Source organism: Lissotriton helveticus, chromosome 9, assembly GCF_964261635.1.
Source record: "Lissotriton helveticus chromosome 9, aLisHel1.1, whole genome shotgun sequence".
Classification (NCBI taxonomy): domain Eukaryota; kingdom Metazoa; phylum Chordata; class Amphibia; order Caudata; family Salamandridae; genus Lissotriton; species Lissotriton helveticus.
The window spans coordinates 806,794,507-806,821,414 of NC_136070.1; the positions used below are offsets into that span (position 1 = coordinate 806,794,507).

A 26,908-nucleotide genomic window follows, 5' to 3' on the forward strand; every position below is an offset into this window, starting at 1 on the left:
TGGAGGCCTAGTAGGGGAATAGTTGGTTCATATGCAGTGGTCTGTGTGGTTATGTGTAAACAGAGGACTCCTTCATAAAGGGGCACCCACACCAGAAACCTACACATTTTAATGATTTTTTTAAAAACAAAGTTAACAGTCTAAAATAAAGCACTGCAATCTAAGAACTGTACAGCTAAGCATCAGCTACCAAATGCTCATCAGATCAGCACTTACGGGGATGGAGAGCAAGCAGGAGTATCACCTCTGTGGAAGAAAATGACAAGACATAAATGAATAAAGAGTATGACTGAAATCTGGACTATATGAATCTACAACAAGAGAATGTGCACCACCCCCAGGTAATGTACAGCAAGGGAAGCTATAGCTATACAGCTTAGTCTACAAGGGAATGTACCCCAATACACGAGAAATATACCTCAAGGGAATTTACACTGGGAAAATCCCCTAGATTTACCCAGGGAGTCTGTAGCTGTGATCTGTCTCTGCAAGCTAATGATTTTACACCATTCCATAAGACTGCACACTAAGGGAATCTAAACAATAAGAATGTATGCTATGGTATTTTTTTACTCTATATCATATCATGGCAATCCACATTAAAACATTTGCCGAACACTATATAGTGCTGGAAACTAAATCCAACCTGGAATGACACACCATGCTATGAAGAGGCACGAAATAGCATGAGGCTCAATAAAATACTGTTGAAATGTGAATCACAGCGTGGGGATCTACACTGCACCAGGGGCATGAAGGCTGCAGCAGTGCACATCATGGGATGTACACCACACAATGGGGTTCTACAGCACTGTAATAGACATTATGTGAAAAGGCATGATAGGGACATACACCATATTATTCTGCACCATAATCAAGAAAATCATGGGGGTCTGTATAATGAAAAGGCACACAAGTGGATTGTAAGCCCTGTATAAGTGTGCACCACATCATGACAATATACACCAGTTGAATTATGAGGTGCCTGGCAATACACACACTTGACTGTACTGTGGGAACCTGCACTGTGTCAGCAGTACCATGTAAATCTACTCTGACCAGCTACACCAGGGCCCCAGACCCAAGGAATTTTAGACCCTAGGGATACAACCCAATGTGTCTTAACTTTTCGGTGGCAGAATCCCTTCATTATTTACACTGAAATAAATATTGAAATCAGAATGCTGTAGAGTCTGAACATTGATTTTATCACGACTTACGGGTATGGAGAGTCAGGAGGAACTTCACCACTTGAAAAAAGAAAAAACACTGAAGTTATTTTAAAGATAATCTTTGTGGATGATGGGTGCTGCCAGGATTCACACACAATTTTTTGTCAGGACCCAATTTGTGGTATTTTAAAGACACTTAAGCGTGCATCCTGGAAATTTACTCTAATGGAATGTACACCAGATATCTGTGAGAATATATATAACATGGTAAGATTATTGTGTATACAGTGGCAACTGGCACACAAGGAAAGAAAAACATAAAATGTATATCATGGGAACGTATACCACACCATGAGAATGTGCACCAGAGTAAAGGTAATGCACAATATATGAATCACAAAACAGGAATGTTCATAATTGAAATGCCCTTCATGAAAATTAATATTTGTCTTACAGTAATGCACACAATTTGGATCTATGTCATGCAACTATGCACCATGTGATTCTAAAATCGTTGTAATCTACAATTTGTGTCACAACTCTCAGCAGCATAGGAGTGTACACATCTGAAAACAATACTACGAGTTCTGCACCAGAATGTTCATTTAATCAGAACTTACGGAGATAAAGCGCTAACAGTAGCGTCATCACTAGGGAAGAAAAAGAAAACATATTTAGTCTAAAAATTGGTACTGTATGTCGCACTGTATAACTGCGCACCATAGAAATTTACACCACAACATGGCACTGCACACACCATCAAAGATACAGTATACAAAGAGAATCATCATCCTGGTAATATAAACAATCTTCATAGCATGAAAATCAAAGTCACGTGAGAACTGATATTTTAATATTACTCTTTTAACATTTCTTTCCACTGAATAAAAACTGAAAGAAAACACAATATAGTAAAGCCAGAAATAAACTAGTTAATAAGGAACCTCTCAGAACTTACGGGGGTGGAGAGTCAGACGATTCATCATCACTAGGAAAGCAAAACACAAGTTATAGTAAACGCAGAGAAATGAAGACCATAGTATTGAAAGCATGAGAATCTACAAGAAGGCAATGCCCATCACACCAAACGATATATACTATGTCATCCTACACTAAGGGAATCAATAAGAAGGAAATGCACATCAAGCTCAAGCATGCCTACTATGAGAACCTACACCATGTGAATCTGAAAGAAGGGTGTAGGATAGTGTCCTTTTTGTATGGTTTACCCCCACACACTTTTTACTCCAATGATGATGGCAAGGATCTGAAAGTGCACTGGAGCCTGCTGCCCAGGCCCCATTGTCAGTGCTCCATCTCTAAAACTGATGTGTGTGAATTGTTAATCCCAATTGGCAAGGACTTTAACCCCTTTTATGTCCCTAGTATATGGTACCAGTGGATCCCAGGGCATGGGTGTTAAAGGGGTGGTTAGAGCTGGGAAAAACTGTTTGTACCACTCAGAGTGACCCAAGTAAATTACTGTCATCAGGTCTGCCATTGCAGGCTGCAGGAGCAGTGCAAACTGCTCAAACTCAACTTTGCCCTCACCATGTGTGTCAGAGTCAATGCATTATTTTTAATATATGCCAGTCACCTCTAAGGAAGACTTTGGGAGCCCAGGAGGTAGAGTGCTTTATATTAAAGTTGTGGAATTGTGAGTGCAAGCTTATGTGTCCCTATGGTGGCCTTTACCATTAAAGGCTACAATACGTGGTAGAAGGTCCATAGGATAACATGGGCTGGCACCCGGGCAAATTCGAGGTTGGCAGCTCCATTATTGTACTACCTAAATATGTCATGTTTGGTATCAAACAACGTGCCTCATCTCATGAATTTCATAGCCAGGCCCGTGTGCCATGAACCCAGGTGACTACCTTAGAGGTTGGCCACCTGGTTGCCCCAGCATTTCCTAATCTTTGGCAGCCATTTTACAGCTGCTGTCGCCAAGACAAGAATCTGACCCCTGCCAGGAGGTGTGAACTCTCCCAGGAGTCATAAACAATGGCCTGAATGGAAAGGAGGTCATACCCCCTTCCGTAACAGGATGGCTAAGGAAGTGGTACATCAAGACGGTGAGCATCAAAGACTGCACCACCTGAGATATGCAAGCAGGCTACCTCCCATAGATGGAAACAGCCCTCCACCTGCCCCAGGCACATTTTCACCCGGGCCGGAAGGAAAATTAGGTATTCAGGAGGTGTACACCCCCAGAAGGCTAGCCATGCTTCTAGGATGGGCTTCCTGGTCTGTACAGCTAAGGAAGACTTCTTCCACTTTTACATTTGGTAGAATAGAGGGTTCTGGGTAGAAAAGGTGACCTACACCCCCAGATGTGGTCATCTCAGGGGCAAACTCATCGCTGGGGCTAGTAGCCCATTGGCCACTTGCACCCACAACCCTAACTCCCCTAAATCTAAGCTTTAAGGGCAACACCTTACACCAGAACCTCAGTACTGATATGACATGCTTCAAAGATCACAAGAAGAGACCTGGGACTGAAACAACAGGAGCTGCACAAATCAAAGGTGTGATACTCTGCTCCTGTATCAACCTTGCTGGAACTGCACAACAGCAACTCGTCCTGGACCAAAGCTTGGTTTCCCCAGACAGAGGGACCCCTTTGAAAGCCACCGCAATCACCAGACTCCCCTAGACTAGTGCCACTAGTCCCTTGCACACCACAGATTAAAACAACATACTGGAAGCAAAGAATCGCTGCCATCGGACCCTCCAAGGGATCGCTCAGAAGTAGATAATCCAGTGCATTTTGGGAAACATAGGCCTGACCTCCACAAAGTTTCAGGTGGCTACTGTGTTCCTCCGGACCCCCAGACATCAAAATAACTTTTTGTTGTGCTTACTGGTCACCAGTAAAGCAACCACCCCTTCACTCGACTCTGCACCTCAAGGGAACTCCTCAAAACCACATGTGAAGTCCACAGTGGCTACGTTGCTGATCTTTTCCACCCAGTTCCCCATCAGCACCATGTAAGAGGTAAAACCAGTTCTACTGTGGCCCCAGCTTCAGCACCAAGGACAGCCAGGACAACTCTGCAACCGTGCTTCTTAAGCCAGGGAAAATCGCATCACCTCTACCCTCCCTGGGCTCCACCCAACTCGACCATTAATCAATCGATTATCATTAATATACAAACAAAAGGGTGGGTTTGCCTGAATTAATCCGCACATCTACTCACTTGTCATGAAAAAGAAGCAATTACTTGGTTGTACAAACGGTCAGTAGGGGGTGCTAACTACGATATACAACATCTACCCACTGAGATATTGCTAAAGTCAGAGATTCATAGAATTCTGATCTATCAATTTCAAAAAAATATATCAGAGCACACCCAATCACTATATCTATAATCCACCTATTGTAACACACATTCATAGGTCTACAGATAAATAGGTTCTTTCAAGACTGTAGTATGGGATTCCAAATGTTTAATCTCAAAAAGGGATCCAGTCACACTCTTTAATCAGATCCATGAGTTTTTTTATTTTCAAATCATAGCATTGTTGATAAGCAGCAGCCGACGCGCGTTTCGCCCACAGGGCTTTTTCAAGGCTGCAAATAGAATGTACACTAGTTTTAGATATTATATTTTCGTTACTAAACATAATGTACACGTTGATTGCCCATTCTAAGCAACAGATCTGGTTTTTATACAGAAAGTGATAAGCTCCCGTGCAGAAGACAGTTAAATAAATCCTTTTAGCCACGTTATGATTATATGCAAAGTTAGAAAATATTTAAAAAGTTTTTAGAGAGAGAGTATTAAAAGAATGTACAATGATAATTCTCCTCATCCAAACAGTCCCATTTATGCTGGTGGTAAGGGTCAATAGATAACTAAGGAGGTGCATTGCTAGAGGTCACCTCATCCAATCAAGTGGGGTGCATGCTCAGTATAGAGTGTGCGGTTACCATAAAATATGATGATCGCATAAACCATCACCAAGTATATCCTATGTTTTAAATTAATATTTCCCATTCTCACCTTCAAAATAGGAATAGGATCCAAAGTTTCAAATGATATCATAAATCCAAAAGTACGCAATGATGAGAATCAAAAAATATAGAGGTGATGTCCGTAAAATCACTCTTTATATCTGTAAAGAGAAGTGATTTGGAGATTAATTCCTCCATCACTACGATTCATGGTGATACATATTAATTCTGCATGTATGTAGACCACAAGAGCATTGCTAATAAAAGACATCAATCCAATCACAGAATTGTTCCATATATACAAAAAAGAAGAAGAACAAAGAAAATAGTGCCTCTCTTTATTCTTGTACCTCCATTGTCGACTTGTGTTTTATACTGTTATTTAGCGCATGTCAGAGACATGTGAGTGTCTCTACTGTCTACTGAGCCAGCATTCATAGTATCCTATTCCACGCACTTATTCACTACTGCAAAAAGACAACATATGTCATGCAGAACTCATATAAGGAAATCTCATAAGAGCCTTACCCCAAGTGAGAATAGACGTCCAAAATTAATTTGATAATTCCCTCTGTTAAAACGAGGTAGCATTTGGATTGGCGTCTTCCCCTTGAGTTACGTTCCCATGCCGATCCTGATAAACCGTACAGCTGGGAGAGTGTTGCCTGGATATATGTCGAAATAGGAACGTGTGTAGATTATGAAAAGAAAGGAGGGAATTTCGATCAGAGCGGCAATTAAGTAAAACCCCAAACGAGTCACTCTTATCATTACGATTCACGGAAAAACCCCCGCCTTTCCTATTGGCTTTTCAGAACTAAACCCGCCGTACCGGTATTTGTTTCCAGTTTCTCCTCGTCCGTTATGGCACTGGCGTAAGTAAGCGCCGCGTTCGTGGTGCCGCCATCATTTTAAGCTCGCACGGCATCCCGGATGTGCTGTGAACATCGATGGTGGACTAGCAACTCAACCTCGCTATTCTTGGTGTATTAAAAGTGGCCGCCATTGCCCAATGTGCAAAAAATACTGACTAAACCATTAACATTTGTCGATAGATTTCATTAGATAGTCTGATTTTAAGTAAATGTATTTCGTAATTAAGAGTTCAACATATTTTGACCGAATATCAGCATTACTAGTTTACAAGAATATAAAATTCAAATATTGGAGACAGTATGTGCTTTATATATATTAACTGCGCGGAAAACCTATAAGACAACAACCCTCTAAAGTTGTCTTATCTGAATATAGGAGAGGCACACTGGTATAATACCAAGGTCATGATGTGATGTCTTCTATAAACCACCAGCATACGTGAAGAACTGTTTGGTTACAACAGGAGGAGTTTGAGAGTTGTATAGGATAGAGAGATAAACATGATGAATACTAATCCCCTTAAGGAAACAGTACAGATATATCATTCGTGATGTATACATTAAAATGTTCTATTACAACACTTTGTTTTGGTTCTAATTAATTGTGGCCGACTTTTACAAAGGAAAGATAAGGTCTATCTTTAAGCATTAACAATGTCATTTACACTATGCCAATCATATGTCAATTGTACTTTTTCAAAAATACATTGAACGATAAGCTTTTAATACATTATAAGGGACACAGTGTATACTCGTTATGCATTTGCAAATGAATGTCTTGGTATTTGCCTAGATTGTTAAAAGCACCCATATTATGGGTATAAGGCATTATTAACGATTAACTATCCAGTTATCTTCTTATTCAAGCACATGCATCTTTTCAAAGGAACTCATGTAGGTCCTTTACAATGTTGATCCCATGTTCTACAGCCCGTAGTTTAATGATCCAACTACTTTCCAGTTTTCTTAAACAAGATGTTTTATTACCACCTCTTAAGCCCATCTCTAAACTGTCAATGCCATGGAATGTAAGCCTATGAAGATCATTTGGCTTATGCATTCTATTGAAATGTACAGCCAAGGGGTATTGAGTGTGGTTATTTTTTATAGCTCTGATGTGTTCTTGGATTATTTCTTTTAATGGTCTAATAGTGCTTCCAATGTAGATCTTATTACAAATACAGATAATACAATACACCACATACTTCGTATTGCAGTTTATAAAATGCTTAATGTGATAGATCTTCTCAGTATTGTACTTAAATGTCACTGTTCTATTCAGACCAAAGCAGCATATATTGCAATTGCCACACTGAAAAAAACCCTTGGATGCGTTGGACAGCCAATTCTTACGTTGTAATGGCGGAATAAAACTGGGACATAGATGTTGTCTCAATGTTTTTGCTCTGGCATGGGTCATAACCGGGTTCTTTCCTACTACAGATTGTAGTGATGCATCTCGAGTTAATAGATACCAGTGTTTCTTGAGTATTGTATAAACATTGGTACTAACACATGAGTAGGGAGCAATGAAATTACATTTCTTCAGATCTTTACCCTTCTTTTTGGTTTTCTTTTTATTTACAAGTAAGGTGGATCTATTTATTTGATTCACTTTGTTTCTTGCTTGTTTAATCACCTTTTGCGAGTAGCCTCTTTTTTCGAAACGATGTTCCACACTGTCTAGTTCCTTTTGAAGAGTCAAGACATCGCTACAATTTCGTTTTATACGTAGCATTTCTCCAAAGGGGATGGCGTTTATTTGTGATGCAGGATGAGCACTTGAGGCATGTAAAGTTGAGTTACAAGCTGTCTTTTTTCTATATGGCAAAGTTGTTAGTTTGTCATTGGCCACAATTATTGTTAAGTCTAGGAAGTTGATTTGTCTTGCACTACATTCTTTAGTGAATGATAGATTATACTCATTATTGTTTACATGATTGAAAAATTCTTCAAGTTCAACATTAGTCCCTGCCCAGAAGAACAAGACATCATCAATAAATCTGCCCCAGTACAATATATGTTCTAACAAATGTACTGGGCAGTTACGCCATATATGTATTTGTTCAAACATCCCCATGTAGAGGTTTGCAAATGAGGGGGAAAATTTCGCCCCCATAGCTACCCCTCTTAGTTGTCGATACCATTGGCCATTGTGCATGAAGATGTTGTTGTCTAGCACTAATTTGATGAGGTCTAAGAGCATGATGGTATGTTCATAGCAATTGATAGGACGATTATCCAGGAAATGTTCTACAGCATTGATACCTAGGTCACCCGGTATGCTCGTATACAATGAGCAGACATCCATTGTAACTAATAGATGCCCCTCTGTCCAATCCACATCTGCTATTTTACTCAGTACTTCACAAGTGTCCTTTATGTAGGAAGGCAAGTTAATTACATGTGGTTGTAGGTACATGTCAATATATTCTGACACTCTCTCAGTTGGAGAGATAATGCCAGAAATGATAGGCCTTCCTGGAGGAAAGACACCCTGTTTATGTACTTTCGGAAGTACATATATGCATGGACTGGTAGGTGTGGCATTATATAGATACTTGAACTCTGTGTCCGAAATCAGTCCTTTTTCCCGCCAGTGTTGCAATCTTTTTCCTATTAGTTCCACAGTAGTGTTTACTGGATTACTGGGTAATTGGATATAGGTATTACGGTCACCGAGCTGTCTATCTATCTCGTGTATGTAGTCTTCACGATTCATGAGCACAATATTACCTCCCTTGTCAGCCTCACGTATGACAAGGGAGGTATTGTTGGCTAGTTGTTTAAGTGCTTTGTTTTCCACTAATGAAAGATTGTGGTTAATTATCATATGTTTGGCCCCAAAATTATCCTCCAATTTGTATAAATCTTCTTCTACTAGCTCCTGGAAGATATCAATTACATTTGAACCTGGAAGTTGTGGTGTGAACTTGGATTTCGTTCTTAGACCACTGTCTGCCCCATCAAATGTGTCTAGATTTAATTCAGTAGTCAAATCCTCTATTGATGTTAATGGTTCCCCCTCATCAAGTGACATAAGCAGTTGTATTGCCTTAACATCTTTGATTGAATAGGTTTCTTCCACCCTGTCAAGATCTCTTTCAGTGACAGGCAAATGATGTTTATCCATAAAAAATTTATGTAATTTCAATTTTCTAGTAAATTTAAAGCAACTCACATGTAAACATGTAAAATCAGGATAAGCATTGGGACATAATCCAAGGCCTCTGCTCAAGAGATTTATTTCAATTTCAGTTAATACATGATTAGACAAATTTATCACATTTATTTCGTCTTTGTATCCCCTACATGGGGATGTTTGAACAAATACATATATGGCGTAACTGCCCAGTACATTTGTTAGAACATATATTGTACTGGGGCAGATTTATTGATGATGTCCTGCTCTTCTGGGCAGGGACTAATGTTGAACTGGAAGAATTTTTCAATCATGTAAACAATAATGAGTATAATCTATCATTCACTAAAGAATGTAGTGCAAGACAAATCAACTTCCTAGACTTAACAATAATTGTGGCCAATGAAAAACTAACAACTTTGCCATATAGAAAAAAGACAGCTTGTAACTCAACTTTACATGCCTCAAGTGCTCATCCTGCATCACAAATAAACGCCATCCCCTTTGGAGAAATGCTACGTATAAAACGAAATTGTAGCGATGTCTTGACTCTTCAAAAGGAACTAGACAGTGTGGAACATCGTTTCGAAAAAAGAGGCTACTCGCAAAAGGTGATTAAACAAGCAAGAAACAAAGTGAATCAAATAAATAGATCCACCTTACTTGTAAATAAAAACAAAACCAAAAAGAAGGGTAAAGATCTGAAGAAATGTAATTTCATTGCTCCCTACTCATGTGTTAGTACCAATGTTTATAAAATACTCAAGAAACACTGGTATCTATTAACTCGAGATGCATCACTACAATCTGTAGTAGGAAAGAACCCGGTTATGACCCATGCCAGAGCAAAAACATTGAGACAACATCTATGTCCCAGTTTTATTCCGCCATTACAACATAAGAATTGGCTGTCCAACGCATCCAAGGGTTTTTTTCAGTGTGGCAATTGCAATATATGCTGCTTTGGTCTGAATAGAACAGTGACATTTAAGTACAATACTGAGAAGATCTATCACATTAAGTATTTTATAAACTGCAATACGAAGTATGTGGTGTATTGTATTATCTGTATTTGTAATAAGATCTACATTGGAAGCACTATTAGACCATTAAAAGAAAGAATCCAAGAACACATCAGAGCCATAAAAAATAACCACACTCAATACCCCTTGGCTGTACATTTCAATAGAAAGCATAAGCCAAATGATCTTCATAGGCTTACATTCCATGGCATTGACAGTTTAGAGATGGGCTTAAGAGGTGGTAATAAAACATCTTGTTTAAGAAAACTGGAAAGTAGTTGGATCATTAAACTACGGGCTGTAGAACATGGGATCAACATTGTAAAGGACCTACATGAGTTCCTTTGAAAAGATGCATGTGCCTGAATAAGAAGATAACTGGATAGTTAATCGTTAATAATGCCTTATACCCATAATATGGGTGCTTTTAACAATCTAGGCAAATACCAAGACATTCATTTGCAAATGCATAACGAGTATACACTGTGTCCCTTATAATGTATCAAAAGCTTATCGTTCAATGTATTTATGAATAAGTACAATTGACATATGATTGGCATAGTGTAAATGACATTGTTAATGCTTAAAGATAGACCTTATCTTTCCTTTGTAAAAGTCGGCCACAATTATTTAGAACCAAAACAAAGTGTTGTAATAGAACATTTTAATGTATACATCACGAATGATATATCTGTACTGTTTCCTTAAGGGGATTAGTATTCATCATGTTTATCTCTCTATCCTATACAACTCTCAAACTCCTCCTGTTGTAACCAAACAGTTCTTCACGTATGCTGGTGGTTTATAGAAGACATCACATCATGACCTTGGTTTTATACCAGTGTGCCTCTCCTATATTCAGATAAGACAACTTTAGAGGGTTGTTGTCTTATAGGTTTTCCGCGCAGTTAATATATACAAAGCACATACTGTCTCCAATATTTGAATTTTATATTCTTGTAAACTAGTAATGCTGATATTCGGTCAAAATATGTTGAACTCTTAATTACGAAATACATTTACTTAAAATCAGACTATCTAATGAAATCTATCGACAAATGTTAATGGTTTAGTCAGTATTTTTTGCACATTGGGCAATGGCGGCCACTTTTAATACACCAAGAATAGCGAGGTTGAGTTGCTAGTCCACCATCGATGTTCACAGCACATCCGGGATGCCGTGCGAGCTTAAAATGATGGCGGCACCACGAACGCGGCGCTTACTTACGCCAGTGCCATAACGGATGAGGAGAAACTGGAAACAAATACAGGTACGGCGGGTTTAGTTCTGAAAAGCCAATAGGAAAGGCGGGATTTTTTCCGTGAATCGTAATGATAAGAGTGACTCGTTTGGGGTTTTACTTAATTGCCGCTCTGATCGAAATTCCCTCCTTTCTTTTCATAATCTACACACGTTCCTATTTCGACATATATCCAGGCAACACTCTCCCAGCTGTACGGTTTATCAGGATCGGTATGGGAACGTAACTCAAGGGGAAGACGCCAATCCAAATGCTACCTCGTTTTAACAGAGGGAATTATCAAATTAATTTTGGACGTCTATTCTCACTTGGGGTAAGGCTCTTATGAGATTTCCTTATATGAGTTCTGCATGACATATTTTGTCTTTTTGCAGTAGTGAATAAGTGCGTGGAATAGGATACTATGAATGCTGGCTTAGTAGACAGTAGAGACACTCACATGTCTCTGACATGCGCTAAATAACAGTATAAAACACAAGTCGACAATGGAGGTACAAGAATAAAGAGAGGCACTATTTTCTTTGTTCTTCTTCTTTTTTGTATATATGGAACAATTCTGTGATTGGATTGATGTCTTTTATTAGCAATGCTCTTGTGGTCTACATACATGCAGAATTAATATGTATCACCATGAATCGTAGTGATGGAGGAATTAATCTCCAAATCACTTCTCTTTACAGATATAAAGAGTGATTTTACGGACATCACCTCTATATTTTTTGATTCTCATCATTGCGTACTTTTGGATTTATGATATCATTTGAAACTTTGGATCCTATTCCTATTTTGAAGGTGAGAATGGGAAATATTAATTTAAAACATAGGATATACTTGGTGATGGTTATGCGATCATCATATTTTATGGTAACCGCACACTCTATACTGAGCATGCACCCCACTTGATTGGATGAGGTGACCTCTAGCAATGCACCTCCTTAGTTATCTATTGACCCTTACCACCAGCATAAATGGGACTCTTTGGATGAGGAGAATTATCATTGTACATTCTTTTAATACTCTCTCTCTAAAAACTTTTTAAATATTTTCTAACGTTGCATATAATCATAACGTGGCTAAAAGGATTTATTTAACTGTCTTCTGCACGGGAGCTTATCACTTTCTGTATAAAAACCAGATCTGTTGCTTAGAATGGCCAATCAACATGTGTACATTATGTTTAGTAACGAAAATATAATATCTAAAACTAGTGTACATTCTATTTGCAGCCTTGAAAAAGCCCTGTGGGCGAAACGCGCGTCGGCTGCTGCTTATCAACAATGCTATGATTGGAAAATAAAAAAACTCATGGATCTGATTGAAGAGTGTGACTGGATCCCTTTTTGAGATTAAAAATTTGGAATCCCATACTACAGTCTTGAAAGAACCTATTTATCTGTAGACCTATGAATGTGTGTTACAATAGGTGGATTATAGATATAGTGATTGGGTGTGCTCTGATATAATTTTTTTGAAATAGATTATCATTAATGCTCCTTCCTATTGACTGCAATTATAAAGTTTTGCAGTACTGTTTTGCTTCTGAAATCCATAACTCTGAATATACGTATCTGATTTACTTCATTTAGGTGTCTAACTTTACATACAAATCTGCTTTATTTTTAGAAATTGGTGTTGGATTTCTTTTGAGTCTAATCAATTATTTATCATCCATATTGGCATTCTGAAATGCTTAACACATGTTCATCTAGTAAAACCTGACTGCTCTTTGCCACTCTACCAGTACTGAGCTAAGGGTTTATTATTGTGAATCCAAGGACCATCTTTGGTGTATTTTGAGACTATTGCATGGTGAAGCCTAACCAGCATCACTACATAATTCTCCACCTTCCAACAAAAAAAATCCAAACCACAATACAGGAATCTATGTACTTTTAGTGTACCTATTCCCACCATAATATTATACACTCAAGGAATGTTACTGAAAAACAAATAGCACAGACAGCTAGACATCACTGTGAGGATTAAGACAAACTAGCAAACAGGCTAAAAAACAGGCAAAATTTCTATTAACTTGAACCTCACACATATTTCGTGTGAATCTATCATATAACATCCATATGAAACATATTAGATGTGTCTTTGTGCGAGATGCACTTTTGGCCATGATATAATAATGCAGGGCATTATCGGCATAGTACAGGCATCAATGGTGATATGGTAAGAATCCAAGGCCTATGATTGTAATGCTTGGGTATTTGAGGCATAATCTGTCCATGTGAGGGATTTGTGCATATGAGTACTTAATAAAGATGACAAGCAATATATGGGGACTGTGTACTCCCTAAAAATTAAAAGCAATATTTTGAAAGAAAAGTGTATACTTTTTTCAGACAGGGTTTTTCACCAGGAAAATTTATTTTATTCACCCTAAATGGAAAGTTTTGTTTGATAGCAAAATATGTGTATTTTCAGAAACTGTTGAAGAGAGAAGATTGCAATTCCAATACAGATTTAACGCTGTTGGTTGTCTGAAATGCTTGGGTAGTTACTGGGGTAATATTAACAGTTGTGGATACTCTTTTACAGTGCTAAATTAGCTCGGATGATGTTTCTAGAACAGAAGCAGCTCTCAGTATATAAAAAGTTGGCGACCCCTGTACTAAACAATGATTTGACTCAGCAGATTTGAGGGGACAGGGGCAAAGAGGGAGTCACAAGGTCTCTGGTGGAAGATGGAGACTTCATTTTCTCAAGTCCTGGTAGAAGCCACCTCCTGTGAAGATAGGAAGCACTTGCTGATAGCCTCCAGAGGACATGCCTTACATTGTTTAATCATGTTATCTGTTCACAACTACAAGACTATGTTTTTAAAGTAATGTTTTTTTTGTAACTGTTTTTGTTTCCCTGTTTGAAGTGTAATTTAGCAGACTGCAAAATAGTCAGCCCTTGCACATAATTCTAAAGAGGATGCTGTATATCACCACTGCTTGCTACTCAGGACATTGGGGAAGAAAAGTAGCTACAATTATATACAGTTTCTTGCAGGCTGTATTATAGGAAGTTCCCAGAGCATGCAACAGATGTGTGTGCCTGCTTTTTGTACATGGGCACACTGCTATTGCGGAAGTGGCCGCAGTTGCTTGCACTGCTCCTTTTCTTACACAGATCATATTGCCAATAATTGTTTGCCAGCAATCTCTAGGTGGAGTTCACTCATTTCCATGGGATGTGGCTCTGTTTTGGACAGGAGTACTCAGGTAGCCACACCTAAAGCAACATGCTCTTTTGAATGTAAGCAGATGGGAGCAAAGCAACCATGCGAAAATACCGGAAGCACCCACACCAAATGCAGTTAAAATGTAATTTTATTGATTGCCGCAATAATGGTGGTTTCAAACAGCGGGTCCATATTTCGCTAATGCGTTGCTGCTACTGCTTGCACAAGGTCACTTCGGTTCTAGAAACAGTGAATTTCTTTTAAAATGGCGCACGGTCCCACTCTACTCTGTTCACACACACTTATGTACCACGACGCAGAGTGGGGCAGAGTCCTATATCTAGCTTGTGGTTTCCTTATTACCTTTGCTAATGCGTTTTAAAAATTGTTGATGTTCCCAAACAATCCTTCATTCATTTCAATTTAGCAATAAAATTATGCATCCGTTTCTAACCCAAGGTTTCCCCTGTCAAAATATTAAGCTTCTGATATGGGTATTGTAAACATCTGTGACACCCTTGTTTGTATGCTGACCACATCAATCACTTTACATACCAACTGTTCTCTTACTTTTCTGCTTTCAAAGGCCCACAGGCCCTGATTTGCCATTCCTTTGTGGCATAAATGACTGTGTCAGCCAGCTTTTGCACTCTAAAGGTATTTAGAGCTTAAAATCGACAGTCGCCAAAATTAGAATTTTGCAATGAAGCACTGATGCCTCTTTTAATATACACAAAGCAGGTCCTAAATGGATGGGTCTGTGGGAACAAACTCCCATGGGGTTTGGTACAAAAGCATTTAATTCTAAATATCCTGACCTGGTTTTGTGTCAAAACCTGATGCCATCTTGGCATTTGGCCATACCTTTCACCTCTAAAGTCCCAGCTTTTCCAGGAGCCAAAACTCAGGCTATAAAAAAGGAACCCCTCTGGTGCAAGGCCCAGAAGGATATCCTCACTTCAGTAGGAGGACGCGCTCACAGGCTCTGCTGTGAGGGGAACGGCTATTCTACTATTTGCCTGCCTTATATCTTGCCATCAGCCGTGAGGGAAATGGCTTGGGGTCCATTCTCTTTAGCCCACCAGGAACCGCCGTGAGGGGAACGGCTTTACACAAACTACAAACCCCAGCAGGCTTTGCAAGTCGCCTGCTGTGGGCATCATCGCGGTGCCAGGAGGCGTGATAAAGTGCGAGCGGCCCTCCTGCGGCACGGGACGTGCATGGGCGTGCCCGGGCAAAGCCCGGGCCAAGGGCGGGCCCATCCGCGCCCGCCAGCGGCTGAAGGAGGCTGGGCTGGGCCACCCCCCTTACATCCAACATGGGTAAGCGCAAACATCTTTGTAGTTTGGATCAAGAGGGATTAAAATCTAAAATGCCAAGAAAATCTGAATCCATAATTTCTTATTTGACCTCGGCGGTGGGAGTATTGAACAAAGAAATTGCCAACGCTGAAAAGGAACTAGGTTTGGGTATCTCTTCATCCCTTGGAGATGGGTCTGCGGTGATTGAAATAGTGAAGAACCCAGTTCCGTTGGAACCTATATTACTGATTGGAGACCTTGCAAATTCCAACTAGAAATCGTTTTTCCCGATTGCAAAATCTTGAGGAGTGTGACTGACTGTAGATGGGACTTTAAATCCTAGGAAGTTCAATTCTGGCGAAGTGCCTTATAAGATAGAAGAGGTTGACATGGAAAGAATTAGGGTTGCAACTTGAAATATAGCAGGTTTTACCTGCCAGAAGGGTGATGGTGATTGGCTGCTTTGACCTTATTTGACTATCATAGACATTGAAGGTTGGCCCTATATTTGTCAATGGCTTTGTATCGTATTAGACTCCGGCCTTACCCGCTAGAGCGGGTAGAGAAAAAGGTGGCATTGGAATGCTGATAGCCAATACCCTCATGATCTAGACTTTAAAATTTGTTAAACTTTCATAATATTTTCTTTATTTGGTATGTGCGGGCCCTGATAAGGGGGATTTGCTAATATTACATTTTTATAACAATGATTTTATGGGCGATATGGCACAAGTGGTCGGGCAGTAGAGGAGGCAATCACTGGTTTATGTAACCAACAGGCTAAACCGTTGAATTTTATTTGGCAGGGAGATTTCAATATTAAGAATTGCCCTATATTAGAGAGCCCAGTCTGTTGCCTAGTGGACTGTGTAGGGGAAACCATCCCCCATTTTCTTCATAACGAGTATGGGAACGCACTAAATAGGGAAACATTCTTTACAACGCAACTTTTACCATGCAGTGCTATTACAAAGCAGGTTGAAAACCATTAAAACGCATTGCGCTGGGGGCGCTCTAGGATAGGGAATAGATTTAATTTACTATCCAACACCTTCCCTAGTGTCCACGGGGACTGGAGTTGGAATAGTACATTAAACTATTCACTATCCAGCACCCCAAAGTGCTATGCGTTGTAATGGTAGGTGTTGTAAAAACCGCGTTGTAACAGCATGCGTGGTAAAAGCATGCGTTGTAGCGTCATACATCCACTAAATAGGCTTTTGACTATCTGGAATCTGGGCTTAATAAATAAGGTTAATCCAGAGACAGGCCTCATGGAGAGGACCTTCAGGGGTCTAGAAAAAGGTTCTACAATCGATGTTATACTAGTCTCTGACACCTTACTAGATAAAATATCTAAGATGCAGACAGCCTTTACAGCGTTTAGTGATCATGCTCTTCTCACCTGTCTTTTGTTCTGAGAGTGAAAGAAGGCACTAACTACTCGAAGAAAACCAGTCCTTTTTAAGAAGAATTGTTGTACTTTAAAATGGAATAAGGTAAATGCGGGAACGCTGTTATTGATTGTTTTTACCAACAGGCTAGAGGTCCAGGCTTGTCTAGATCTTTATGCTCCTGCAGAGCAGATACCAGGGGCCTTCCAGGGGATCTTGGAAGAAGTTACTGTACAGTTAAACGCCCATTCCATGGTAAAGTGCAATCTCAGGTGCGATGGTGTGATACTAATTGCACAAAGGCTTTGTCAGATCTTCACAAAGCCCTACATATGATCCCTTGATCCCTAGAGATGATTTTCATGTCAGGGATCTCGTGTCCAGCTATAGGGAAGCGAGAAGTATCAGGCTTAAAACATTAAGGGGCAGATTTATGTTGGGAATGCGCCACGTTTGCGTCACCCAACTGCGGCGTAAACGTGGCGCATCCCTACGACCCATTTACAACGTGACGCATCTAGGCAGATACGTCACGTTGTAAAGCCCTGCGCCACTTGTGGGCGTTCCGGCGCAGGGTGAGCGTTCCGGGGCAGGTGAGCCTCGCAAAAGTGGCTGAGTGAAATCTATAAGATTTCACTCAGTCACTTTCAGGCCAATGCTGCGTCAAAACCCTGTGCCTGCTTGAAGCAGGCGTAGGTCTTGACGCAGCATTGTAAAGATGGGGCACCCCCGAGCCTTGCTGGAGCTGCGTCACGCTTGCGACGCAACTCCAGCAATGCGCCACCTTTACGGCACAGATGCGTCACGCATCTGTGCCGTTTTTGCCCCATGGTGCGCCGCATTGTAAATGCGGTGCACCATGGGTGGCGGAGCAGCGGCGCAATTTAACTGGCGCATCCCTGGGGATGCGCCAGTTATCATAAATCTGCCCCTTAGAGAGGAGCCCTGAGCAGAATTATGGCAGGCATCGGCATTAAAGTGCATTAGAGGATTTTGGCGATTGGTAAATGCCCCGTTTTGTAAAGAGTCTGGCCAACCCTCTTTAGACACACACATAGAGGAAGAAACGTGGGTTAAAACGTTTTGATACGAGCGAGAACCCTGCCCAGAATGAAGTAGGAAGCCTCTGTTGAGTTTTGATATGTCAGTAGTGGATAGGGCAATTGACCAACCTACCCCCATGAAGGCCCCTGGTCCCGACGAGGTTCCTGTTGACATCTTTTTGGTTAACAAAGCCCTTTGGGTAGACCTACTAACTAACCTTTTTAGTGCCATAGCTAAGCTGGGTCCTCCTAAATCTTGAAATCACTCAATTATTTTTGTTTATAAAAAAGGGGACCGATCAAGTCCAATCAATTACCGTCTTAAAACATTAATTGATCGCACTGCTAAACTGATGGGAAGTTTGTTATTAAATAGACTGGAAGATTGGGTAGAAGAACAGAACACCCTTTTTCAAGCTCTGTATGGCTTTAGAAAGGGCAAAGGAACTATAGATCAATGGCCATGGTAAAGGCTGATTACACTGTGGCAAAAAAAGAATATTTTTATATGACCTTTATGGAACTTTCTGCTGTGTTTGACTGTGTGGCCTATAGCAAGCTATGGTTAATAATGGAGCTAATGGGCATTGACCCCCGCATTATCACTTTTATAAGGCACCTTTATATTGGGGCAACCACATGTGCCCTCTATGGTAGGGAGGGAGAGTGCACAAAACCTTTTTCATCCAGATGGGCGTGAGACAGGGGTGCATTCTCGCTCCCTTCCTGTTTGCACTATACACCAACAGGATTGCTATGACATTGGCAGAGCATGTTAACAAAGTGCCTTATATTGAAGTTCTCCCCTTGTCATACTACTCTATGCAGACAATGCAGTGCTCTTAGCTACACCTCCTAGGGTGCTACCGAATCTCATTGAAGAGTATACAAAGTTTTTGTTAGGTTTGGAACTACAAATAAATTAATCCAAAAACCATGTGCTTATTGCAGGGATTCCCCTAAGAAAACCCCAAATTTTTATATTGCCAACCGAAGGATAGAGGTGGTGGAGACCTTCTCATTTCTGGGGGTGTTATTTGACAAAAATCCCTATGGAAGGCAATGGTCCTTAATCATGCTGCCCTGTTGGAAAAAAATATTGTTGCAATCTTTAATTTTGCGAGGAAGCTGGGGTCTAGGCCAATTCCTGGAAATGTTGAGCATGTATTCTGCCAATGCAGTTGTAACATAAGCTGGGTTTCCCATATATTGACGATAACATCCAATTGGCACCATTGCTTTCATGGCATTTGATATGGAAGCAATTTAAATCTGGATTTGCTGAGGGATTGCTTAAAATTGGATCTTGCTACCAAGATTCCCTGGCTGAATTATGTAAGTTCTACTTTTGCAACCTTAGACTTACAGTTTTATTTGAATACCCCTCTACTTGTGCTAGCTTTTCAAGGATGAAGCATAAAACATTGTTTTTAGATAAAGCTGCTAGGGACAGGTGGGCATGCAACAAACACAAAAGTTCTGTAAGTTTATATCATTTGACGCCCTCTGTTAAACCTGGCACTCAGTCTTTTTGGTCATTTGTAGTAAGTTCTCAACATTGCTTCGTCTTGATACGTTTTTTATTTGAATATGATTCCCCTAATGCTTGGTTTCCCAGCTAATACCCATAGAGAAAGTGCTCTGCCCCCTTATATTGTTATTATATTGTGCCCCTGCTCCAAAAGTTTTAAAAAATCAATGTCGTCCAGCACTTTATTATATTCAACAGTTAGTTAATCATTATGTGGGCTTTGCAGTAGCATCATTTTTGTGGGCGTCAATAAAACGTAGGCGATTGATAAAGGATATGTGATGCGGGATGCTCAAAGACGTTTTAAACATGATCTGTTTTTAAATCTAGTTTGTTATCTCCATGTATTAAGACGTATGTATGTTATGAAGAGTTAGTGATTGTGAAGTCATTACTCTGAACGGATCGGCGTGGCGGACACTTAACACACAAAACCGGTGGGGGAGCTTACCATGGACTCCTTCATGTACTGATTGGGGTGACCGACTATTCCATAGAAGCGCTACTTGAATCGACTTGTATTTTTGATGACAGTTGCAAAATATTGAATGCCCTGCATTTGGACTTGTTCATATATTGGAGCCTGGAAATATATTGTCTATCTGGAATACGCTGGAGGGCCGAACAGTTCCACATCTGACAATTAGACATTTTGACTTTGAGTTCTCTTTGATGAGCTTTGTGCAGGAATCTTGGTACAAGATCATAAAACTTCAGGATCAGTGACACCCATCTGCCTCGAAAAAGTCTAAATAGACCAAACACGTGTCGGCTGATGTTTCGCTGGAAGTGTTGTTCTTCAGAATAGATCAACTTTGAAAACTCTGAACAGAAACTGGACCTTGCGATTTTTTGCAAATAAACTTCTGCCTGTGCTTTTTACGCTGCATAAGAACATATGATCTATATCAAGCATGAAATTATACTAACTAATATCAACTACTGTTGTGGACTAAGCAACAGCTCAAGAGAGTGCTGGATGCAGTTCCATTATATGCATATATTGTTTACATTAGTTTTCCTAGTGTTCAGGTGCTATCTTTGGTAGTAGGGTGCCGGAACTGTGATTGCACATCTGTATGTGCATAAATTCCACTAGAATTTGTGATAGTTCTCACTGCTAACTTGACCTTGGTCACAAATACTCTAACGAGGTGCAGTAATTTTCCCATTCGGGCCACTACTACCGCAATTTTTTGAATGAATGTGAAGGCCCTTTTTGATTTTATGAGCTGAGGGATAAAAATTTGTTTGAGTGGTCCTATTGCGATTGATGATGGACTTTGATCGTGAATGGTTGTAGTTTGTTGATTCAGAGGCACTTTGTTCCTTTACCGTTTTGCATGATATTTTATTAAGATTTGGTAGTATAATATATGTTTACTTATTTAGCTTATTTGTTAAAATTTTTATGCATTGGAAAATCAAAGACCATCCTTTTAAGTGTACTGAAGAGCCAGGCTTCTTTCACAGGAATGCAACAATCCACAAATTTGTCTCAGGGGATCCTGCCTCTTCAGTACACTTCAAAGGGTGCACTTTGATTCAGGAGATGTCGGAGGAAAGGGGCCATCTCGGAAAGGAGATAGGCTAATTGGGCAATCATAAAGAGCAGGGTTTGGGGCCATGGAGTATAGGGCTATCATGTGCTCCTTCTGTCACCCCGGGTCTCCCAACATGGAACCCAGTGTCCTCCATGTATTGCACCATTCACAGGCACACACACACAGCCCTTGCATGCAACCACATGCTTGCGGCAGACCACTGCATACTACTGGCTGTACGTACCCCATGAATGAGTTAAGAACACAGCACCGAAAGTTTAAATGAGTGTGCCTGTAGGCCTGGCTCCAGTGAGTCAGGTATAAATGTCTGTTCTCTTCTATCCATTACTACATGGTATGCTGCCACCACTGCTCTCGTACTACTTAACTCTTGTTGAAGGCAGTGGCCTTCACAGGCACTTTAGGAACCCCTTCTGAACCAACAAGACCGTAATCCAGGAGAAAGGCATATGTCATGGTGCTCATGCATGGTCAGTGTTTGCCCATAGCAACACAAATCAGCACCAGGGATCCAGATATCGTTGCAGCTGAGGCACTCAGGGCTGAATGTCTATCACTACGCAAGGGACATTTCCTTTCCAACATGTAGCTATCACTTATCAATTTTGCTATGTATTTTTCATTATAAGTTTATGTCTTTATCAGTCATACTAAATGGCAGATAACAGGAATACACTGAAGAAAAGCAATCAATTATTTTTTATTATAAAATAATTGCATCTGGGGACCAGCTGACTGTGCTGAATCAATCATAATACATAGGACGACTTAATAACCCACATGGAACTAGGTAGATACATCTAACAAAACAAAGTTACATATAGTGGAAAAGGTTTCTGAGCTATTGCGACGGAAATATATTTGACCAGAAATCGATATTTCTGGTCATGCCACAATGTCCTTGAACCAAGAATATCTCCTTTTCATTATGTCCCAATACAATTCTTCAATTTATCAAACAATAATTTGCCACATTTTTAACAAAAGATATATTATGTCAAGGATTACATTTTGTTCCTAAAGGCTGCAATGATAAGTTTAAGCAGATGATTGTGCTCACTAAATTCTTCAGAACACCGTGACAAAAAACTTTTTTTGTCAAAGAAGTTTTGAAGCGGATGATTTTACACACGGGTTAAAAACGTGTTACATGTTTTTAAACCAGGCTACCATTTGAATGAATGAATTGTTAAGCACATGCGAAGTTCGGACTATTGTTTAAATCATGGGGCACATACGAGATGTAATTCCACCAGCAATACCTCTGAATCGGGTGCATTTTTCTTTTGATCTGTCTTGAATCGCAGCATCTAAATAATTCGATTCACAAATCTTTACGGCTATCAACAGTGACTGAGTGACATATATATGACTTGCTTTGCATTTGTTAGACACAATTTCTTTGTATTGCGTAGTGGAATCTAAAAAAGTGTTTTTTTACCTTCAAGGAAATGAATCGAGAGCCCATTCTGCAGCATCTATGCAGATGCTAATAAAGCTATTAATTTCAACCTCATCCACAATTGTGGGGTCACGTAGAGCTGGGTGGACCCATAAATGGTCTCCTGCCCATCTAATCTCGCTATCCCCCGCTCTGCTCAGAGTCAGCGGAAGTACTCTGTTTACACCAGTGAAATAAATGACCACTGCATGCACCTCTGATCTCACATCCCTTTGTCAATGGGCCACCAGGCCACAACATGCCAGTCCCGGCGACTGTCACTCACGTTCCCTGTACGTGTCTGCCATGCAATGCACAGGGACAGGGGCGGAGAAGCTTTCAGATTACGCCACATGCAGGTAAAAGTATAATGTCATGTCTGGGCGTTTAATTTTGGGCAAGCCGTCCATGTTTTGAAGGGAGCCGTTGCATCGGTTGTTCACTTGACAGCACAGCAGATTCAGGTATCTCTCAACTGGGCAGCTGGTCCTCAGCTAAGGTGGAAGAGGCCCTGGCCTCCACAACACTGGCAGACCATTCGGGTTGTCCACCGAAACTTAAATGACCTCTTTACTTGCTTCTGTCGATTGCATGTATAAAATTAAACTGGCTTCTATCTCTCTCTTCTGCTACACCCTTCAGTTGATAAATTAACATGCCCAGGGTAAGTTCAAAGGGCAAAGCTGAAGCATTCTTGCTCTCAATGGGACACCATGTGAATCTACACTATCAGATCCCACTCTTAAGAAATCTGCCCCCATCATGTCAAGTCAAGTCAAGTCAAGTCAAGTGATTTATATAGCGCGCTACATACCCATAGGGTCTCAAGGCGCTGGAGGAAGGGTGGGGAATCACTTGTCGAATATCCAAGTTTTAAGTTGCTTTCTGAATGCTAGGTGGTTCTGAGTAAGGCGAAGGTGAGTGGGAAGTGAGTTCCAGGTTTTAGCTGCCAGGTAGGAGAAGGATCTACCTCCCATGGTGGTTTTGTTGATGCGAGGTACAGTGGCAAGGGCTTGGTTGGAGGATCGTAGCTGATGGGAGGGGGTGTAGAAGGACAATCGTGTGTTGAGGCATTCGGGTCCAAGTTCGTAAAGTGCTTTGTGTGCGTGGGTTAGGAGGCGGAAAGTAATCCTCTTATTTACAGGGAGCCAGTGGAGGTTTTTCAGGTGACCAGAGATGTGTTCTTTACGCGGGATGTCTAGTATGAGCCTGGCTGAAGCGTTCTGGATGCGTTGGAGTTTTTTCTGGAGTTTTGCGGTGGTACCGGCGTAGAGTGTGTTTCCGTAGTCCAGGCGGCTCGTGACCAGTGCGTGGGTGACCGTTTTTCTAGTTTCGGTGGGGATCCAGCGAAATGTTTTTTTGAGCATGCGAAGAATGTTGAAGCAAGATGATGTAAAAGCGTTGACTTGTCTGGTCATCGAGAGTGAGGAGTCCAGGATGATGCCCAGGTTCCGTGCGTGGTCTGTCGGGATGGGTGCTTTTCCAAGGGCTTCTGGCCACCAAGAGTCATCCCAGGCGGAGGGGGAGGTGCCTAAGATGAGGACCTCTGTTTTGTCTGAGTTCAGTTTCAGACGGCTGTGATTCATCCACTCGGCTACTTCTTTCATTCCTTCGTGTAAGTTGGTTTTGGCGGTGTTAGGGTCTTTGGTGAGTGATAGGATCAGTTGAGTGTCATCTGCGTAGGAGATGATGTTGAGATTGTGTTGGCGAGCGATGGCCGCAAGGGGGCTCATGTATACGTTGAAGAGGGTGGGGCTGAGTGACGATCCTTGTGGCACGCCGCAGATGACTTCGGAGGCCTCTGACTTGAATGGTGGGAGGCGGACTCTCTGGGTTCTTCCGGTGAGGAACGAGGTGATCCATTCCAGTGCTTTTCCTTGGATTCCTACGTTTCTGAGGCGTTGTAGAAGGGTGCTATGACAGACTGTGTCGAAGGCAGCGGAGAGGTCGAGGAGGATGAGGGCGACTGTGTTTCCGTTGTCCAGTAAAGTCCGAATGTCGTCTGTTGCTGCGATAAGTGCGGTCTCAGTGCTGTGTTTGGCTTGGAAGCCGGACTGTGAGGGGTCGAGGGATTTGTTGGTTTCGAGGAAGGTGGCGAGCTGGTTGTTGACAGCTTTCTCGATGACTTTGGCCGGGAATGGAAGAAGCGAGATGGGGCGGTAGTTTTTGAGTTCGGTGGGGTCAGCTGTGGGTTTTTTCAGAAGGGCGCTAAGTTCTGCGTGTTTCCAGCTTTCCGGGAAGGTGGCGGAGTTGAGGGAGCAGTTGATGATATCTCGGAGGTGTGGTGCTATGATGGAGTCTGCTTTGTTGAAGATGTGGTGAGGGCATGGGTCAGTTGGGGATCCTGAGTGGATGGAGTTCATCAGGCGGATGGTGTCCTCAGTGGAGATTGGGTTCCAGTCGTTAAGGATGTTCAAGGGGGGTGAAGGTCCTGCAGAAGGTTGGGTGGGTTGGTCTTCGGGTCGGTTGTCGAAGCTGTTGTGGATGTCTGCGATTTTGTTGTGGAAGAAGGAAGCTAGGGAGTCGCAGAGGCTTTGGGAGGGGGTGATGTCGTTGGAGTTGGCAGTGGGGTTAGTAAACTCTTTGACGATGTTGAATAATTCCTTGCTGTTGTGGGCGTTGTTATCTAGACGGTCTTTGAATGCGGCTTTCTTGGCGGACCGGATTAGTTGGTGGTGTATGCGGGTGGCGTTTTTGAAGGCGTCCCTGGTGCTGGTGTTTGGGTCTTTTTTCCAGGCCTTCTCGAGGGAGCGACAGTGTTTTTTCGATTTCCTAAGATCATCGTTGAACCAGGAGGCGTTTTTGCTGCCTAGTTTGCTTTGACGTTTTTTCAACGGTGCTAGGATGGCGGCGCTGTTGGATATCCATTGGGTGAGGTTAATGGCTGCTTGGTCGGGGTTTGAGGAGTGGGAGGGGGGTTTTAGAAGAAGCGATGAGGAGATCTGGTCGATGGTGATTTTGTTCCAGTTTCTTCGCAGGGTGGGTTGAGGATGGTTGTGGATAGTGGTCTTATTGAAGGTAAAGTGAACGCAGCTGTGGTCCGTCCAGTGAAGAGCTGTGGTGTGACTGAATGAGACATGTTTGCTGGAGGTGAAGATGGGGTCGAGTGTGTGACCTGCAATGTGGGTGGGGGTAGTGACAAGTTGTTTGAGTCCGAGGTTGGCAAGATTGTCCAGAAGGGTGGTGGCGCTTCTGACATTGCTCTTTTCCAGGTGAAAATTGAGGTCTCCCAATAGAATGTAGTCCTCAGAGGGGAGGGCGTGTGGGGTGATAAAGTCAGTGATGTCGTCACTGAATTGTGCACGGGGTCCTGGAGGCCGGTAGAGGAGGGTGCCTCTGAGTGTGGTCTTGGGGTCAGTGTGGATCTGGAAGTGGAGGTGTTCGGCGCTGGCAAGGTTGACGTCTGAGCTGGTTGAGATGCGGATGGAGTTCTTATTGACGATAGCGATGCCTCCTCCTGTTTGCTTGACGCGGTCCTTGCGGATGATCTTGTATCCTTCCGGGATGGCAATGGTGATGTCTGGGGCTGACGAGGTATTCATCCATGTTTCTGTTAGGAAGGCGACGTCCGGTGAGATGGTGTCTAGTAGATTCCAGAGGTCGATGGCGTGTCTGTGGACCGAGCGGGTGTTGAGCAGGATGCATTTTAGGTGGTTGGTGTCAGATCTCTGTTTGGTGTTAGTGGATGAGGAGTTGGTCTTGGTGCCGTCATACTTGCAGAAGTTGCATGTGAAGGGTCCATGGGTGTGTCCAGGAGCGGCTTGGGCGCAGTTGGGGAGTCGACCGGGGTTTAGGGCTAGGAGGGTGGAGGCGTCGTATGTAATGCGGGTGGGGAGGGTGGTACGGGGGCCAGGGGGTCTGGCGCTGGGCGCGGTCCAGGCGCGGACGGGCGTAGACGGGCTTACCTTTGGCGCGGCTGGGGTGCGGACGCTGCGCGTGAACGCTGCGCGAATCTACAACTGTCATAAGTGGATGGAGAGGGGGAGGGGCGAGGGGTGGTCAGCTGGGAGGCGGGAGCTGGGCG

The 26,908-nt window shown here is 41.9% G+C and overlaps 1 protein-coding gene across 1 annotated transcript in view; it reads right to left on the minus strand.

Annotated features, from left to right (window-relative positions):
- The window catches only part of LOC144782986 (uncharacterized), a 606,463-nt gene that overhangs the window by 94,919 nt on the left and 484,636 nt on the right, over nt 1-26,908 (minus strand). The window contains exons 12-15 of the mRNA XM_078662199.1: nt 2,131-2,160; nt 1,793-1,822; nt 1,221-1,250; nt 217-246 (exon numbers count right to left, since the gene is read on the minus strand). Of these exons, the coding sequence (XP_078518325.1) occupies nt 217-246; nt 1,221-1,250; nt 1,793-1,822; nt 2,131-2,160 (120 nt within the window). The remainder of the gene's footprint in view (nt 1-216; nt 247-1,220; nt 1,251-1,792; nt 1,823-2,130; nt 2,161-26,908) is intronic.